This window comes from Gopherus evgoodei, chromosome 9 (assembly GCF_007399415.2).
Source record: "Gopherus evgoodei ecotype Sinaloan lineage chromosome 9, rGopEvg1_v1.p, whole genome shotgun sequence".
Classification (NCBI taxonomy): domain Eukaryota; kingdom Metazoa; phylum Chordata; order Testudines; family Testudinidae; genus Gopherus; species Gopherus evgoodei.
This window is the reverse complement of record NC_044330.1, coordinates 6554542-6574225: the sequence shown is the minus strand read 5'-3', so window position 1 is coordinate 6574225 and position 19684 is coordinate 6554542. Positions and strand designations below refer to the sequence as shown.

The 19684-nt window shown below is 51.2% G+C and overlaps 1 protein-coding gene across 4 annotated transcripts in view; it reads right to left on the bottom strand.

Annotated features, from left to right (window-relative positions):
• Positions 1-10738: 10738 nt before the first annotated feature.
• Positions 10739-19684, bottom strand: part of ARMC9 (armadillo repeat containing 9) — a 138728-nt gene continuing 129782 nt past the window's right edge. For 3 of the 4 annotated variants that reach the window (XM_030574786.1, XM_030574788.1, XM_030574787.1), the window contains 2 exons: positions 15012-15104; positions 10739-13900 (listed from right to left, as the gene is read on the bottom strand). In XM_030574786.1, coding sequence (XP_030430646.1) covers positions 13687-13900; positions 15012-15104 — 307 coding nt within the window. In that variant the 3' untranslated portion in view covers positions 10739-13686. The remainder of the gene's footprint in view (positions 13901-15011; positions 15105-19684) is intronic. The other variant, XR_004001933.1, reaches the window with a different exon arrangement.

Sequence of the window (19684 nt, the reverse complement as noted above, 5' to 3'; positions counted from 1 at the left end):
CTCATGTAGCTCAAGCCTGCTACTTCCACTTGGGCTAAAGGCGCTATTGGCAGTATAGGACCTATGACACACGGGTGAGCAGTTCTGTAGAGGGAGGTGATGGTGTACACACACAGATACACACGCGCGCTCTCTCTGGTCTGATATGCTCTGGTACATGCAAGCATTTTCCAGCATTTATGACCATTTTAAACTCCTTTTATGTTTTCATTGATTAAAAAATGTTGATCTGGGACTCCGGGATTTTTATCCACTGCCTCACATCCACATGAGAGCTTAGAATTGGGACACCCCTATTATTGGGCCTAGTTATGTCTCGCTTAATTTAAGTCTCGCTCTCCTTTCTAACATGGCTTGTGTTTTACAGGCACGCTCCCAATACTTCATACACTCTTGCATGCACACGGATGTCCCTATTTATTTAGCTTGTGCAAAGACCCGCATATCTGGAATTTAGACTTTCTTTAATGTATCTTGGACCATCTGCAACCAGCGACAATGAAAAGGCCTAAGAATGCTCCCTTGTATCAGCTTAATAGTTCTTAATCTGGGCACCTTGTCAGCTGGTGCCCGGTCCGTGATGGCAGTGCCATGGCCATAGGTCCATGCTAAAAGCACAAGCAGAATAAATCTCTACAACTGTGTGCTGTTAGGGCAACACCTCACACAACCCATCTGCTTCAAGCTTGTATGGGTTGCTTACAAGCCACAATGTAACTGAGATTCTCGATCCAAACCCAGGTCTGGGAACCGGACAATTTGGGTTCTATTCCCAACTCTGCCTCTGACTTGCTATGTGACCTTGGGCAAATCACTTCCCCGCTTGGTGACTCAGTTTCTCCATTTGCAACATGGGGCTAGTGGTGCTCATCTTCCATTGCAAAGCAAGTTGAGCTCTACGGGTGACAAGCCCTAGCTAAGTGCTTAGCAGCATGATTACTAGCTCCGGTTTGACTGTTACCAGGGGGCTCAGACGCCTTGGAATAACATAAGACCATAACCACCACCATTTTTGGTCAGGCCAAAGGTCCATCTAGCCCAGCATCCTGTCTTCTGATAGTGGCCAATGCCAGGTGCCCCAGAGGGAATGAACAGAACAGGGAATCAAGTGATCCATCCTGTCACCCATTCCCAACTTCTGGCAAACAGAGGCTAGGGGCACCATCCCTGCCCATCCTGGCTCATAGCCATTGATGGACCTGTCCTCCATGAACTTATCTAGTTCTTTTTTGAACCCTGTTATAGTCTTGGCCTTCACAACATCCTCCGGCAAGGAGTTCCACAGGCTGACCATGCATTGTGTGAAGAAATACTTCCTTATGTTTGTTTTAAACCTGCTGCCTATTAATTTCATTTGGTGACGCCTAGTTCTTGTATTATGAGGAACAGTAAATAACACTTCCTTATCTACTTTCTCCACACCAGTCATGATTTTATAGACCTCTATCATATCTCCCCTTAGTCAACTCTTTTCCAAGCGGAAAAGTCCCAGTCTTATTAATCTCTCCTCATATAGCACCTGTTCTATGCCCCTAATCATTTTTGTTGCCCTTTTCTGAATCTTTTCCAATTCCAATACATCTTTTTTGAGATGGGTGGGGGACCACATCTGCTTGCACTATTCAAGATGTGGGCGTACCATAGATTTACATAGAGGTAATATGATATTTTCTGTCTTATCATCTATCTCTTTCTTAATGATTCCCAACATTCTGTTTGCTTTTTTGCCTGCTGCTGCACATTGAGTGGATGTTTTCAGAGAACTATCCACAATGACTCCAAGATCTCTTTCTTGAGTGGTAATTTAGACCCCATCATTGTATATGTATAGTTGGGATTATGTTTTCCAATGTGCATTACTTTACATTTATCAAAACTGAATTTCATTGGCCACATTGTTGCCCACTCACCTGGTTTTGTTAGATCCTTTTGTAGCTCTTCGCAGCCTGCTTTGGACTTAACTATCTTGAGTAGTTTTGTTGTATCATCTACAAAACATCCTCCTGGAAATTGGGTTAGACAGACATCACCCTTGAGCAGGTTCTTCTATGACAGTCAAGAAAATACAGACATCTTTGCTGAAACATTTTTCTATCTGCCAGTCATTAACAGCTCCATCAAACAGAACCAAAGCAGGAGAGCCTTTTACATATAAACAGCCCCAGTGCCATGGCCTTTTCCTGCCAGTCCCTTCAGACTTCGGCAAGGAATTATCTCAGGTCACAAGGTGCTGAGGGATGCATTTTTCTGAGTTTTAGGTGTTTGCATTCAAACCCAGCGGCAAGTCCTCGAGCTGCGTTAGGAGCAGGGAGTGGCCTGCTGAAAATTCAAAGCAAAACCTAGCTGAAACCAACATGTTGTGCCCACTTTGCGATAACCACCCCCACCCCCACCCTGAGTTTCTCATGGTTTCCTCACAAAACGGATCAGAACTGAAACCTCCCTCAAACTCTACTAGTTCGGATAAGCCAGGTTCCCGGGAACAGACCCATGCCTGGTTTGGGGTTGCCACAGGCCAAGAGGGAAAGTTGCCTGGCTGTGGATGGCAGGGGAGGGGTGAGGATGTTGCACTGCCAGGGGATGTCGAAGGACATCACACTGTCACAGAAGAGCAGGGAGAGGAGAGGATACTGTGATGCCACAGGACTGGGCGCAAGGGGGGGGGATGTCATGCTGCCATGGGCCGTTCCTGAAACAAGAGCCAGCCGCAGGCAGGTACCATAAAACCTGGGTTATCCGGCACTTTACCAACCGTAAAGCTCTAGAAACCGGCATTTCCGATATCCATTAAAAGTCCTGTTGGCATGGGGCTCCCTACCTGGCTCCGTGTGGCTCCCCGGAGGCGGTGATCTGTCCCAGCTGCCCCTAGGTGGAGGAATAGCCATGGGAGCTCCATGCGCTGCCCCCGCCCTGCCCCGAGCACTGGCTCCGCAGCTCCCATTGGCCGCGCCTGCAGGTGGAGACGGTGCACAGAGCCACCTAGCCGTGCCTCTGCCTAGGAGCAGCAGGGACAGGTTGCTGCTTTCAGGGAGCCGCCTGGCCTGAGGTGAGCACCGCCTGGATCCGGCACCCCACCTGCACCCACTCCTGTTCCCGAGCCCCCTCACGCACCCAAACTCCCTCCCAGAGCCCGTGCCCCATCCCCCAACCCCCTCCAGCGCCCAAACTCCCTCCCTCCATCGGTAAGTATAACTCTTAGTTAACTGGAATTTTTGACTAACCAGCATCCACCATTCCCCCAACATGCCGGATAATGAAGCTTTTACTGTACCAGGAAACCATGCCTGCTTCCCAAGCATTCACAGGACATGAGTGGCTCCAGGTGCCTCACCAAGAGGCTCCCGACTGGCTCTTCTCCCCAGTGGCTGGGCTCTCAGGCACTCCGTGTCTTGGCCCAGACCACCCCTGGACCTGAAGCAGAGAAAAAGTTCCCCCCACTCCAGCATCTTGGGCAGCTGAATAAAGCACAGCAGGGCCCAGAAACCTGACCCAAGATAGCGTCTGCTCCAGCAAACCAAGTCCAAGGGAGGGGAGGTACCGCAGAGGGTCAGGGCCGAGCTAGCCCGGCTCCCTCCTCAGGGAAGAAGGTCTCTCGAGGGTTGGTTCTCCTGCAATCCCCATCAGGGCTCCCCTCGACGGCGGGTGTGTTGGGGTTCCCATCAGCATGCCTGCTCTCTGGGGGCTTTTCCCTTTGGACATTGAGTCTGGACATGTGGGGCCTGGCTTCTTCTCAGGGTCCATTTCCCCCCTGCCTCCTTGCTCTTCTTGGAGAGAGAGGTAGCTCAGTGGTTTGACCATTGACCTGCTAAACCCAGAGTGGTGAGTTCAATCCTCGAGGGGGCCATTTAAGGATCTGGGGCAAAAATCTGTCTGGGGATTGGTCCTGCTTTGAGCAGGGGGTTGGACTAGATGACCTCCTGAGGTCCCTTCCAACCCTGGTATTCTATGATTCTCTTCAGAAATATCAACCTGGCAGCATTGTCCCTTTAAATCCTCAGGCTGACTTGCAGCATGTATTACAGAGTCATTTTATTCATTTCCCGGCAGCTCACAGACGGCCCCACCAGTGCCTGGCTGCCGCAGGCAGGGGAAATTGGACTCACATTGGCTCTTGGAGCACAAACATGAAGAAACTTCCCCTCGAACAGATCAAAATCAGCCCCATGCTGGGCTAGTGCAGTGGGGAGGCAGCAAGAGACCGACACTCGGAGCAGCCATGGAGGCGCTGTATGTCAGCAAGGCCCAGTGCTGAGCCTAGAATGGACTCGAGCCAGGAGCTCTGGGCTGTCTGCCTCGACTCACTGTGTGACTTCGCGCAAGGCATGTGCCCCGTGTGCCTCAGTTTCCCCCCCCCCACAAGAAGGTTAACACCTAGCGCACCCCATGAGGGAGTTGTGAGACTCAGCTCACTGGTGCAGGTAAGGTGCTTTGAGATCCTCTGGTGCAAGGTGCTCAAACCAGGTGAAGCATGAGAAAAAGTGAAAACCTTTCACCCTATACAGGGAGATCCACTGACTCGTGTTTCAGCTACTGTGCGTACCTTGAGCCTCCTTCAACACGAATACCGCACATTCACAGGGGGTATGTATACTTGGAGCTGGGGGGTTCCCGGGTCAAGGAGACGTACCCACATGAGCTCTGATCGAGTAAGTTCTCTAAAAACAGACCAGAGCCATGGCCGCGGGAGGGACTAGCACCCTAAGGATGTGCCCATCAGAGATGTTAGTTATGTACTTGGGGCTGGTAGCCCATTCCACAGCTTCCACACAGAGGGATGAGGCTGTTAAATACATGATGGGCTCCAAGGAATGCAAAGAGTCAAAGCAATTGCCAATGTGGCTACACACAGGGCAGGGTCCCTCAGCAACGGGAAGGTTTAGGCTGACCCCATTTCCCGGGGCTACAACAGGAGAAGAAAAATAATCCTTCCAGGCTGCACCATGCTCCATGCGCTCAGCACATGGTTCTTCTGTCCTGGCCCAGAGAACAGTTGGTGATTCTCATTTCTGACCCCATCAAAGCATAAGCTTGTGGGAGGGGTAGGGAGAAGGGAAGCCAGCAGGAACCACTTGCTGGGTGTTCGTTAAAGAATTGGGTCCCTGGGGAAAGATGCTGAGTCCACTGTTCTGGAACTGGAGGCTTCTGCATATGCAGAGAATGACATCAAGCCAGCAATGGCAGTGCAGGGACCAGCCCCAGAGAGAGAGGGAAGTCCGTTCTCCCTGGCCCATTCAACCTACCAGCCATTGTGGGTTGAGGGATTTTTTTTGATGTTAGATCACTCTAGACACTGGATCGAGACCTACCAAACGCATCACACACACCTCGTTGAACAGCCAGCAGATGCTGCTGCCTTTTGGTCACTCCCTTCCAGGGCTGGCACTGAACCGCTGACCGAGGGATGAAAGATGATGTATTTCCATCAGGCAGGGGAATGTTTCTCAACTTTCTCATGAGTCAGATGGAAAGCCGGGCTCGCAAGTCACCTGAGCACCAACGGTTGGCTGTGCACAAGCCAGCTTTCCTAGTTGAGTGGAAAAATATACAGACCCGGCGGAGTGCCACTTCTGGGCCCCTTCCAGCTCCTTAACACACAGAAATCCTCACCCTCTGTTTCCTTATTTGGCCAGATCGGTTTGTGAGAGAGGCCCAGGCAAGCAAAGTCACATCCACACAACAGCAAGCAGGAGCTGCAGCGGCGAGTCTCAGCGCCTGGGTTTGCAGACTCGGGCTCATGCTAAGGCAGGAAACGTAGCGATGTAGACGTTGCTGCTTGGGCTGGAGCTCAGGCTCTGAAGCCTAGGGACGTAGGCGAGCTCCAGCCCGAACGTGAACATCTACAAGCTATTTTTAGAGCTGTTGCATGAGCCCCGCAAGACTGGGCCCTGAGACTCGCTGACGTGGGATCCCCCCATTTGCTGTGTAGGTTTAGCCTGCGGCATCCCTGCATACGCACTGTATGGGGCCGAGGGGGGTCTACTCGTCACAGCACATGCTTCGGCAGCCTCCTAGTGCCCGCAGCATGACACACAAGAGGAGGTTACTTACCTGTAACTGGAGGCTCTTCGAGATGTGTGGTTCCCTATCTGTATTCCAAATGCGGGCCGAATGCGCTCCATGGGCTGGAGCTGAACGTTTTCAGCAGCAGTGTCCATTGACCCACATAGGCGTCTTGTGTGCTCCAGGCGAGGTTATAAGAGGATGCGTCCCGCCCTTGGTCTCCCTTTTACCGCTGAATAGCGAGTCTGTAGCAGAGGGGATGGTGTGTGGGATAACAGCAGGGTTCAACACCCCCACCCAGGCCCGCTTCAACTGACAGCCTGGTTTTTGGATGGGGCTCGCACGTAGACAACACCTGTTCACCACCTGTCCGCCACATGCTTACGCATACCAGACAGGACTCCATGTGGGCACTTCACCTCCTTGGCACAACGCTACTATCTTCCCTTCCAGGCCATCTCTGTGCCCATCGTCCTGGACTAGCACTCAAGAACTCAGGCCTTGCCCTCCGGTCATGATCTGTGCCCACCTCACAGAGCTTAGTTCTCTCTTCCCTCCAATGAGCGGACGGTTGGTGCTTACCCGCCCTAACGCTACCCACTTTCTGAAGGGCCTGATGAACGGCTTCCCGACAGTCCTTACCCCTACCACACACACCCCGGACCTTAATCTTGTGCTGTCTGCCCTCACCAGGCCTCCCTTCAAACCCCTGGCCACATGTTCCCTTGCCCAGTTCTCCATGAAGGTCCTTTTCCTTGTGGCCATGACTTCCTCCTGGCAGGTCAGCAAATTGGCGGCCATGGCGGCTGATGCCCCTCATATACGAAATTCCATAAGGACAAAGTCTACCTGTGCCTTCACCTTAAGTTTCGCCCAAACGTTGTTTCCAAGTTTCATCTCAACCATTGCATCCATCGCCCGCTCTTCCATCCTAAGCTGCACGCCACACCTGAGAACAAGACATGGCACCCTCTGGATGTCCACAGGGCATGGGCTTTCTACTTCGACAGGACTCACGCCTCCCCATGCCCCTTCCTGGCCATTGTGGAAAGGTCAAAAGGTCAGGCCCTCTCCTCCCAGCACATATCCAAATGAATCTCTAAATGCATTACAGAATGCTATGCGTGCTCAAACGCTGCACCATCTGGCAAGGTCACACCCCATTCCACCAGAGCGCACGCAACCATCTCTGCCTCCCTGGCGGAAGTCTCCTGGCACAAGATCTGCCATGCGGCAACCTGATGCTCTGTCCACACCTTCACAGCGTGCTAGGCCATTGACCAGTGGGCAGCTGTGGTCGTGGGCTAGGCGGTCCTGCAGCAGGCCTTACCTATCACATCGTCACATCCAGCTCTGAGCTCATCGCTGCTCTGTACTCAACCGCATTTGGAATACATACAGGGACCATCACTTGAAGAAGGAGGTATATTGCTGCCAGGATCCTAGACTGATGTTTGAATCGCTTTTGGAGCTGGAGAACAGCAGTGGGGTGGATCCATTTTGGATTGAAAGAGAGGGGCCTTCCATTGAGGTGAAGCCTTTGCAATGGTCACCCTCTCCCTCCCAGTAGGTGAACCCTCTACCTACATATCCCTGGGACTGGAGGGGGTGGGGAGGACGGGGCAGGGTTTGTACCTGTGCTAAGGAAACTCCTGGCTCCTCATAGCGGATCCTCGAAGGAGGTGGCAATGACAAAGCACTAGCCTGTGACTGTAATTCCTTCAGCCCTGAAGAAACCCTTGGGACGCGAGAATAGAGACATCTGCATTCCTGAGGCTTGGATTCCAGGTTGGGATTTTTCCTGTTGGCCTGGCCACTCAGTGAAGTCATAATGTGGGCTGTGACGGCCAATGAGTTAATCTATGGACCCGATTCCTCCGGTGAGTCACTTCAGGCCTTATTTACGTTAATTTTTATTTTTGCTAAAACTGCCCGTGGTTGCTACCATGGATTCGACCCCAACATTGGTAGCCGTAATGGGAGCTCTGGTCCAGACAGGGCGGCTGGTGGCTGCCAGCATCTTAGTACTGTGTCAGCTAACCCTGCTCTCTGCAACACAGGGCCTAAAAAGCTGCCAGATGGCCGGCCCCGGTCCAGGCCATCATTGCCAACACTGGAGGAGCAACAACCATGAGAAAATGTCCGTGTGCAAACAAGACTTGGAGATGCACCCTGGTGAGAGAAAGACCCCAGTGGGGCAGGGGAACCAGAGTCTAACTAGTTTAGTAAGAGCAGAACAAGGAGTGCGATGGATGCCAAGACTAAACCAACGCCATCCTAACAGGCGAAGGAACAGAACATCCTGGATGTAGGATGCAGCGTCTCACTGTGGAAGTTCCCTCACCAGCTCGCTAAGGAGAAACCTTCACACCCAGCCTACTTCACCCCCTCTCCAGGAGCCACCCTGGTGTGCAGGCAGTGGGGTTACTACAGCTTCTAGTTGTTGTATGCTTGGCTTTGGAAACGCTGCTGCTTTCCAGTCAGGAATCAGTCCTACTGGACGGAGGAGGAGGGATAGCTCAGTGGTTTGAGAACTGGCTCCTAAACCCAGAGTTGTGAGCTCAATCCTTGAGGGGCCATTTAGGGATCTGGGGGGAAAATCTGGATGATTTAGTTGGGTATTGGCCCTGCTTTGAGCATGGGGTAGGACTAGATGACCTCCTTAGGTCCCTTCCAACCCTGATAGTCTGTGATTCACAACTCCACGTCTGGCTGCCGAGGGCTGATGCAGGCAGGCAATGGCTCCTTGGCTGGCAAACTCAGCCCGCTTCACTTCATGTCTCCTCTGTGCCAGCTGCCCAGTATTTGAATAAACAGCTCTGTCTTTGGCCTCATAAGGAAGCCATAGGTTTAGTGATGTATCTAAACAAGGTGATCCAGCCCTAAAGTGTTGCTAGGAGCGAAACCCATCCCATCAGCCTCACAGGGAGGCATCGGCAGTCCCAGAGCATCCCGGTGCTCACTTCATCCCACTCTCTCTTCCTCCTTTAGCCCACTCACTCCCGATCCTATTCTGGATTTCCCAAGCATAAAAACAAGGAGACCAAATGGCATCGGTTGTGATGTGGATGCTGGGACTGAGGTCAATAGAACAACAAGCTGTCACTGGATGGTTGTGACGTTTGCTCACCACCTGCTCAGACTGGATGAGAACAAGTGCCCCGGAAAGGAAAGTTTCCCTACCAGCCACGCTGTCTCTGGTGTAGGTACATCATCAGTCTGACATTGCTCACCACTGGGCATCTGCAGAGTACTCTAATGCGACCCAATGCACCACAGTTGCACTGGCATTCAGAGATGTACATTATCAGGGAGCACTGAAAGCTGCAGAGAGGTATCTGGGGTTATTCTGATCTTTCCTTTGTCCTGTTCCCTAAAGGACTGGGCTGAGTTTGGCAAACAGACACATCCCGCGTTTAGAGGCTGGGCCGTTCTGAGCACATATAGGCAAGGTTAGGAGCCCTGGGAGTTTAGCAGACTGGGCAGTGCACAATATTCTCTCAGCTCCCCCAAAGCATCTTCCCCGAGGGGGCTGACACTGCCCTACAGAGCTGCCATGCAAACCTGGCCATGCTGATAGGAGGCCGAGTGCTAGTTACAAACAGCTTAGTGAGTCAAACGCCAAAATGCCCAGGGCAGAGCACGGGCCTGATCCTTCGTCCACTTACTCCACTGGCTCCTAGTTTACACAAGAGTAACGGCAGAGTTTGGCTCTACAAGGCTGAATGGTTGGGACACATGCAATAGAGGTGTGTGTTGGGGTGGGTAGGAGGCAGCTTTCTCAGCCTGGGTAAGAGAATGCTGTTTACGGAAGCAGCTCCCACTCCCAGGGAGAACACAAATCTGTCTTCACCAGCATGATGTCTTTGGTCCCTTTGGGAACAGCTTTAGAGGTACTGCTCTTAAAGGTATAAATCGTGTGCCGTGCAGCCTAGCCACCAGTCAGCTGAGGTGCAAGGCAACCAGAGAAGGGTGGAAAACGTTGAGCTCAGATTGGAGAGGGGCTGGGTGGCCGAGTCTCACGTGCCTGGGGAAAGTTCCTGACCCTCCTAAAAATGAACAGGGAAAAGAAGTGAAGCCTGGCAGCTGGGGGATGCCAGCCCAGGTGACCTCTGTTCCACTAGACAGGGGATATTCAAGTCTCACTGGTATGATAGGAAAGCAGCCCATGGCATAGCATCCCCCTTATCCCAGTGCTCGGACTACCCACCCCAGGGGGCATTTAGCAGAATCGCTGCTCTTCAATCTTAAATCTCCTGCAATCTGGAGTAATGGGGCTACAGGCAGCTGGTCACAGTCGGAGTCTGACGGCGCCATTGACGGAGCCACGGAAACACAAAGGGTTTCTTGGCCTTTCCAGCCAGTTCTCTCTCACTTTGTCTTGACTCTAGGCCTATGGCTGGGGATCAGCCACCGGTGTTCCATGAAGCTCTCTCCTGAGCTCCTTTGCACTGGGACAAATGCTGCTTTCCCCCCTTCTCCCCCCCCCCAGCTCCCTGCCTCCTGCAGGGGCTTGGTGTCTGAATTTAGATGCAATGGACAGGCCAGAGGTGTGAACACGACCCAGTCACTGGCAAGCGTTAAACAAGGAGGGGGGTTGGTACCAAAGACCCCAGCTGGCTCAGGACCATGGCAAACACCCTGCTACAAATCCCTTTAACCTTTTATTAAAGATAGAGAAAAGATGGAAAAAGCAGTGAAATAAAGCAAAATAAAGCAAACAGTGTCCCTCGTTCCCGGTCCATTCAGTGCGGGAGAGCTGTGGGAAGGAACGTCCCCTTGCGTGACCGTCTCTTCGATGGCCCTAACTGTCCTTTTGGGGGAAGAGAAGCCGTTTGGTGAGGCAGGTTGGAGCCATTGCTGTTGCTGTTAAAGTCAACCTGTTTCATCCCCGGAGCTAGCTGGGATTCAGCTGGAGCGTGGAAGTATCGGTGCCACCTGGGTCCCTCTCTCTGGCCTGGCCCAGCCAGGACCTCGCGCAGGATCAGGATGATTAAGACCCAGGGTCCCAGGAGATGGTGGGGATAACATCCATGATGGTGAAGTTTGCTCCAGTAGCCAATTCCCTGCCCCCTACCCGTCTCTTCACAGACCCTCAAAGGGAGTGGTGAGTGGAAGAGCCCAGCCCCTCATTATTTTTCCACCAATGAGGCCCAGTTTCTGACACTCCAACTGTGGTTCACTGATTTCTGGTTCCACACTTTTCTGGCTGACCAGTCAGGACCTTAACCCAGAATTGCACCAGGAGACCTTTTTGTTTGGACTAATTCTGTCTCTTGCCTCCCTGTCGTACCTTTCCCCAACACTTGCTGTTCTATGAACTTTCACTCCCTCCTTCCCACTGAGCTCCCAAGGAGAGGAAGTGTGTAGGCTCCATGACCCCGTTTACCTGGCAGAGCCGATCTGCGGTGAGCATCGGGGAGATGCCTTCCCTCTCCTCACAGCGGCTTACGTCCGCTTTGCAGTGCACGCTAGGAAGACCATGGGGGTCACGACTGACCCCTCGCTTGGGGCCACACATTGATGGCTGAACACTGGACTCAAATTAACTGGTTCCTGGAGTGCCCCCAAGCCAGCAGCCGCACTCACCCTCCTGCACGGTGCCCAGCTGGAACCAATCTTCTCCTTATCCTGGGGCAGCAGCTCTGCCTGATGAGCCCAGATGGAGCCTCCCTGGCAGAGCTGGGCTGGATTTCACTGAGCCAGTGGCAATTCTTTGCATCGCTCTATGGACTCCGAAAACATCATCAGTTTTGTCAACGAAAAGTCATTTTCTGGGTCAAACGGCCGACAGCTGCCTTGCACGTCTGTACTGTGGTCCCAGGGCGCTAGGCGCTGTACAAATATATAACAAAGCACTGCCCCTGCCTGGGGGGATTACAGTCTAAGCACAGGATTATAAACAAGAACAAGATGATACTCATTAGCAACAGCAGGCACAGCACCCCAGCTGCCTGGCTATATGGGGGCCTGATTTGAAATCCAGTTATCAGGACCACAGACCCCAAACACACATGCATTACACATCTGGGCCAGGATCTCTCTGCACAAGAAGCCCTCTGAGATTGGCATTAGCTGGAAAGTCAGCCATAGGGAAGGGGCGGCATTTGCCACTGCTGGGTGGAATTCACCCAAATCATCACACTGGACAAAATGAAAGACTAGATCCAACAGGTCCCAAGTCATCATGGGGCAGTGAACTCTCAGGGCATCAGGTCACCGAATCACCCGCAGCAGCGCCTGACTTTCTGAGGAGAGGAAGGATGGTCCTGCAGCTAAGCCACTCACTGGGCTAGGGCCATGGACAGGGGACCTGTGTTCTGTTCCGGGCTCTGTTACAGACTTCCCTGCGCGACCGTGTACAGGTCACTTTGGCTCTGTGCATCTCTGCTCCCCATGAACGATCCTTCCTGTTTCCGTCTTACCTGTAAGCTCTGTGTCTGTGCCATGCCCAGCGCAATGGGGCCCTGATCTCAGGCGAGACCGCTAGGTGTTAGCTGCAAAGCAAACACCAAATAACGAAGCTAATCCAAGCCTAGATCTGAAAAGTGTTAACAGCCTGTGCTTATGTTCAGGGAATGGGTTTCACAGGAGATACCATGACTGACAGGCCCCCATCAGGGCTGGAGAAGTCTCCACATTACTACTACTCCTTAGGGCTTTTTCTCCATAGCACTTCACAAAGGAAGGCAAGTATCATTACCCACATCATGTCGCTGGGGAAATTTAGGCATGGCAAGGTTAAGTGACATGTCCACCACCACCCAGCAAACCAGCGGCAGAAACAAGAATAACCCCCTGCCTCCTGATTCACAGCCCCGTGCCCTACCCATTATACCATGCTGCCTTCCAAAGCATGAGCCTTAAAAGTTTTTGTTCCCAGTCTCTTCATGCCCCTTGCCTCCCTTAGTCCCATCTTCCTCCACTGGAGACTAACGATATTTGTTTCCCTGCAATTTCCTCGGGCTCCGTCTCTTGCCATCCCCGCAGTGCTGCTCTGTTTCTCTTGCTTGGAGTTGGCTCCTGGCGCTCTCTGGATCTCACTCCGGTCTCGGTGACTCACACGGGAACCCACACAGTGCAGCCTTTCAGGCACCGGCAGCTCAGAACACTGCCCTAGTCTTCAGACTACAAGACCCTGGGGGGAGACAAGCATGTAGTTCACACTAAGCCCTTTTTCCCTCCTTTCCCCAACCAAGCTCAGCAATCCAGGGACTCGCTCCTTCCCTGGCCCTCGCTCACTTGGAACAGGATCCCATCCAAGAGGGCACGTGCGCTTTCCCAAAGAGTTCAAAGCCCCTCCTGGTGCATTCTGGGTTGAGGCAAGCATCAGCCAGCCAGCTAACGAGCTTGCAATTTCACAGATAAAAGCATTTTGAGCAAAGACCAAAAGTCTGTAAAATATATATATTTTATAAAATCACATGCTCCGAATGGGACAATTCTTGGCTCTGGTAGGTGAAACCTGCCAGGTTCCCTTTCCGTTCTTCTTCCTTCACCAAACTTCCTCTGGTCCATCATCAACAACCGGGCTCTGTCCAAGTTTTGGAATCTGGGAATTCAGAACAGACTCTTCTGTTTCCCGTCTCCCGGCTGGCAGATGGAGGGATGCCTCTAATACAAACTGCCCCTTCTCCTCAAGACAGAAAGCGATCCTAAAGCCAGCTGCAAAATGAGTTCATGGAATTAGTGATTCCGGGCCAGATCCGCAGCTGCTGTAAATGGGTGTAGATAAACCAACTTCAGTACAGCAGCATCCCTTGTACACCAGCTGAGGATCCAGACCTGGGACTCCAAAGACCTGGGGTTTGCCACGTGATGCAGCCGAATCAGACAGGGAGCTATGGTGTCTTGGCAATCCAAAATGTTCAGCATGGCACTATTAGTGCCTAGAGTGAAACTGACCAGGGAGAAAAATCAGACAGTCATTAATGTGCAACATATAAGGAATCAGCATGAGGGGTGAAAAGTCAAAAAAATGTTTAAGTTTTTTCATTTTCAATAATCGCAGCAGCTGACACTAATAGAGGGCAGGAAATGTGGCTGGTTTTTTGTGTGTGTGGGGAGGTTATGATGTGTGTTTTAATCTGTTAGTCTCTAAAGTGCCACAAGGACTCCTGTTCTTTCTACAGACTAACACGGCTGCTGCTCTAAAACTTAATCTGACAGGGACCTTCTAAACTCCTGAAAGGGTGAAATGGGTGTGACAAATTCGCCTTATCTTATGGGACTCAATAGCTTTAATTGGGCAATTTGGGGTTATACGAACTGCAGTTCAGGCAGCTTTGCTAGGTTACGTGCTGCTTATTTATTACTTGTACTCCAGTAGCACCTAGCAACCCTATCTGAAATCGGGGCCCCATTGTGTGAGGCGCCATTCATATACGTGGTGAAAAACAGACCACAAAGCTGGGGAGAACGCAAGGATGATCATCTCCAAGTTACAGGGGAACGGCGAAACAGAGATCTCATGACTTGCCCAGGGACACACAGGAAGTTGGTGTAAGAGGTGGGATATGAACCCAGATCTCCTGAGTTCTGGACCAGTGCCTGAATCACAAGACCATAGAGCAGAGCTGCAGCAGCTATAGCAGGATACATTTCCCTTAGTTTGCAGGGGTCATCCCTGAGATTCTGGTCTGAGCCCTGCTCTGAATAACAAAGCTGCCCCAGTGTGCTGTGCAGTGGCTTTGCCCACAAGGAATGACGCTGAGATCCCACAGTAATGGGCAGTGTTCAAAGGAGAAGCCTGGCCATCATCAGTGTTCTCAAAAATCATCAGACAGGCCAGATCTTCCCAAGCTTTGTAATGGCCTAAAGGACAGTGCTTAAAAATGGGCACAAGCTTGCATAGCTGATAACAACTATTCATGGTAAACTAAGAGCCCAGGAAGTGCTCTGATTGGCCCAGATGTAGAAATGCACTCTAAGCATTCAGATCCCGACGCTCCACCCAGCCCATGATTCTGTATTTGCTACCTGCTTTGCTGATTTTACCAGCTGGCCTTCACCTGCATTGCTTCTCTGCTTCCCCCAGGGTGTCTTCAGGTATGAAAGGAGAAAAATCCCTCGTCAGCATGTGTTCTTTACTCACTTGAGAAAACCTTGAAGGGGGAGAGGGGAGAATCCAGGGAATCTCTTGGTAGAGAGAGGTTTGACACAATGAAGCGTGCAGGATTCACAGGGGATGAACACGGGGCAGGGGGAGGGAAGGGTTGGAGGAGCAGGATGGATGCTGTGATGAAGAGCAGGGTGTGGGAAGAACCGTGGATGAGAGGCAGATGGACAAGATTTTAAGAGAGAAAATAAAAGAAAGCACACCACACGCTAGCCACAGAACCCCCCAACCCCCCCGAGGTCGGGTCCCACGCCACATGCCAGCCACAGAGACACACTCCCCCCCCGGGATCGGATCCCTCACCACATGCCAGGGATAGAGCCCCCCCCCTCGCCAGAGGTTTAGATCCCATGCCACATACCAGCCACAGAGCCCCCCTCCACCCCTGGGGTCGGATCCCACGCCATACACCAGCCACAGAGCCCCCTGAGGCAGGTTCCTCCCCACACGCCATTCACTGAGCCCCAGGTGGTTCCGCCAAGACACAGTTCATGTAGCCCACAAAAGCTTTTGCTCAAATAAATTTGTTAGTCTCTAAGGTGCCACAAGTCCTCTGTATTCCTGTAACTCTGGAATACAGGGCTGCAGAGGATGGATTCCCTGTTAACCCTGTCAGCCAGCACCTGCTTTAACCCACTCCCCTCTGGAAGTAATTTCCAGCTCAGCTAAGGGATTTCTCTGACTGAGAGACCAAGCAGCCCTTTAGAAAGGAAAAGCTCCCACGTGCCTTGTATCATTTTAACAATCCCCCGGCAACAGGCCTCAGGATTTCTGCTGAACCCCAAGAATTATCAGAGGTTCTGTCAACTACCCTGGTGAGCAAAAATTAACTGTTTCCCCAGACACGCGTCCTCCTCTGCAGTTCTGTTGTATCCTTTCCTCTCCAGTTGGCTGAGGAAGGGAAAAAGTCACACCCTGGAGCTTATGCAGTCCCAGCATTCTCGAATGAGTTACATACAAAGGAATGGGTACAGTGAAAGGGCCAGGTTCCCAGCTAGTGTAAATCAGCATTGATCAGGGGTTCTCAAACTGGGGGTCGGGACCCCTCAGGGGGTCACAAGATTCTTACATGGGGGGGTCGCGAGTTGTCAGCCTCCACCCCAACCCCCACTTTGCTGCCAGCATTTTTAATGGTGTTAAATATAGAAATAAGTGTTTTTAATTTATAGGGGGAGGCCATTTGCATTCAGAGGCTTGCTGCGTGAAGTGGGTCAGCGGTACAAACGTTTGAGAACCACAAGCACAGATCCACTGACTTCAGAGGAAGGATGTTGATTTACGCTACCTGGGGGTCTGGCTTTCGGGCTAGTCTATTTACCTGAGGATAGCTAACACGAAGGGAGGAAACAGCGGCTATGCTTACACAGACACAGTGCTGTGAACTCTTGCGATTCGACCACCAGTCTCATGCTATTTGGGTTTCTTTCTGAAAGCCCCAACTCCTGGTGATTACATGACACTCGCAGTTTTCATTACAAAAGAAAAGGAAGTTTCTAGCCCCTCTGGTCAGAAATAAAAGCTTGAAAATATGATCCTTAAACTTAAGAATCAGAAGGCAAATAGACAGGAGCCAACCGCAGTGATTCTAGAAATGTCATGATTTTTAAGCCAGTCTCCTGATTTGGCAGGGTCTGGCTTAGGAGTTTCGAACCTGTGGGGTTGGCCATACTGCAGTCATAACATGGAGGCTATGTTTCCACTACAGCTCACGTTGGCATAAATCACCCTCATGAGCGATACAAGTTACACAAGCACCAGCCTGGACAGGATTCCAACGCTGGATCCCTGAAAGAGTCGCTTTCTTCGAACACAGAACAAGGATCTTTAGTAGAACAAGGATTTATTAAAACAGGATTATCCACTACGTCACTATCTGCTTTTGCGCAGAGCATGTGTGCCTAGAATCTTTCCCATCCCCCTGGCTTCCTGTTCCAGATTTACAAGGCACAGTTCACATATCCTCCCAGTGTACAGAAAGGATCCCAGCATCATCACATCCAGTCACACAGCCAGGTGCCAGGCCATGCACAGGTTGCCTGGCGCCATTTTAACCTATTGCATTTGAAAGGAGCATTTGCATTTGAGACGATTGTCTCACCATGTCATCTGCCCTCTACTTAAAAGTGACCAGCAAAAAAAAAAAGGGGGGGGGAGTGTTTGTGCTCTTCCTGGCTTTTTTATGATTTAAAAAGGACTGGGGGGTGGGGGGAGAGGGAGAGCGTCAGGCATGTAGGGGCATTGCCAGCAGATCGAGGGAAGTAATTATTCCCCTCTATTCGGCACTGGTGAGGCCACACCTGGAGTATTGCGTCCAGTTTTGGTCCCCCCACTACAGAAGGGATGTGGATAAATTGGAGAGATGCCTGAGGAGGTTGTGAAGGCTAGAACTATAACAGGGTTTAAAAGAGAACTGGATAAATTCATGGTGGTTAAGTCCATAAATGGCTATTAGCCAGGATGGGTAAGAAATGGTGTCCCTAGCCTCTGTTTGTCAGAGGATGGAGATGGATGGCAGGAGAGAGATCACTTGATCATTACCTGTTGGACTCACTCCCTCTGGGGCACCTGGCATTGGCCACTATCGGTAGACAGGATACTGGGCTGGATGGACCTTTGGTCTGACCCAGTATGGCTGTTCTAATGTTCTTATTGGGGGGCTGGGGCACATGACTTAGGGGGAGAGGCTGAGGGAACTGGGCTTATTTAGCCTGCAGAAGAGTGAGGGGGGACTTGATAGCAGCCTTCAACTACCCGAAAGGGGGTTCCAAAGAGGATGGAGCTCAGCTGTTCTCAGTGGTGGCAGATGACAGAACAAGGAGCAATGGTCTCAAGTTGCACTGGGGGAGGTCTAGGTTGGATATTAGGAAATGCTATTTCACTAGGAGGGAGGTGAAGCGCTGGAATGGGTTACCTACGGAGGTGATGGAATCTCCTTCCTTAGGGTATGTCTACATCTACAATTTTGCAGCGCTGGTTGTTACAGCTGTATTAGTACAGCTGTATAGGGCCAGCGCTGCAGAGTGGCCACACTTATCGCAACCAGCGCTGCAAGTGGTATTAGATGTGGCCATGCTGCAGCACACCGCGGGGAAGGAGACCTGCTTGGAGGGGGGGTCGGGGAACGCCAGAGCACACCGCGGGGAAGGAGACCTGCTTGGAGGGGGGGTCAGAGAACGCCAGAGCAAACCGCGGGGAAGGAGACCTGCTTGGAGGGGGGGTCAGAGAACGCCAGAGCAAACCGCGGGGAAGGAGACCTGCTTGGAGGGCAGTGGAGTTTGCTTAATTACCAGAGAGGCTTCCTCAGGTATGCTGGGATACCTGCTTATTCCACGGAGGTCAACAAAAACACTGGTGAGTGTCTACACCTGATGACCAGCGCTGGTGATCCAGCGCTGGATCCTCTACACCCGAGGCACGACTGGGTGTACGGCCAGCGCTGCAAACAGGGAGTTGCAGCGCTGGTAATGCCCTGCAGGTGTGTACACATCCTAAGTTGCAGCACTGTAACCCCCTCACCAGCGCTGCAACTTTGTAGTGTAGACAAGGCCTTAGAGGTTTTTTAGGTCAGGCTTGATAAAAGCCCTGGCTGGGATGATTTAGTTGGAGGTTGATCCTGCTTTGAGTAGGGAGTTGGACTAAATGACCTCCTGAGGTCTCTTCCAACCCTAATATTCTATGTGTTTCAAGATTACTATTCTGTTTGCTTCTTAGGCCTGGTCTACACACAAAGTTGTACCATAAAACAAAAAGTGTGATTTTATACTGGTTAAATTAAACAAGTTTAGTTTTGTGTGTAGGCACTTATGTTGCTTGCAATCTACCTTACAGCAGTCTTATGCATGTAAATTCATAGATGTGCAAGCTAAACCAATATAATCATTTTTAAACCAATATAAGAGAGTTTGCATCAGTTTAACATACCATTTTAAGCTTAACTTCCATGCAGATAAGCCATTCAGATAGGAATTTGGTCTTTTGACTTTCCTTTTTTTTTCTTTTTGTTGAGAGCTGGAGGTCTCTGTGGAGGACTGGAGAACTAGTAAGACAGCGGCACAGCAAGAGATTGAAAACGGAGTGACTGTGAGTGAAGGAAGGTTTAGACAGACTTGTCCTTGTTTTAGCGTCAACTCCTGCCAAAAGATTCAGGAGAAAAACTCTCTTCAATACTCTGCCCCTGCAACTCAGGGCTGAAGAACATATGCCAGCCCTCCAGCAAAACAGGAAACACAAGGATAGATAGAAGACTGAACAGACAAGAGTTGATGGAATAGGGGAAACATTTTTCTGTTGAACTTTGCTGGAAAGTTTTTTTCCATTGATGTTTCTTTTTGACTTGTTTTTTTCTTGGTTTCTCCCCAACCATAGGACAAAATGAACAAGGAAATGAATCCTCCCCCTTCCCCCCAAGATGCTGAATGGCAGACTGAAAGGCTGCCTCAGCTTTCCTCAGAGAATGGAAACACCAGAGGGCCCTGGGCTCTGTTCAGAGGTGCTGGATGAGGACCCTTTCACATCTGCTGTTTGAATTGCTCAGGGGAGTTAGAGATGAGTTTTGGAGGCCTGACT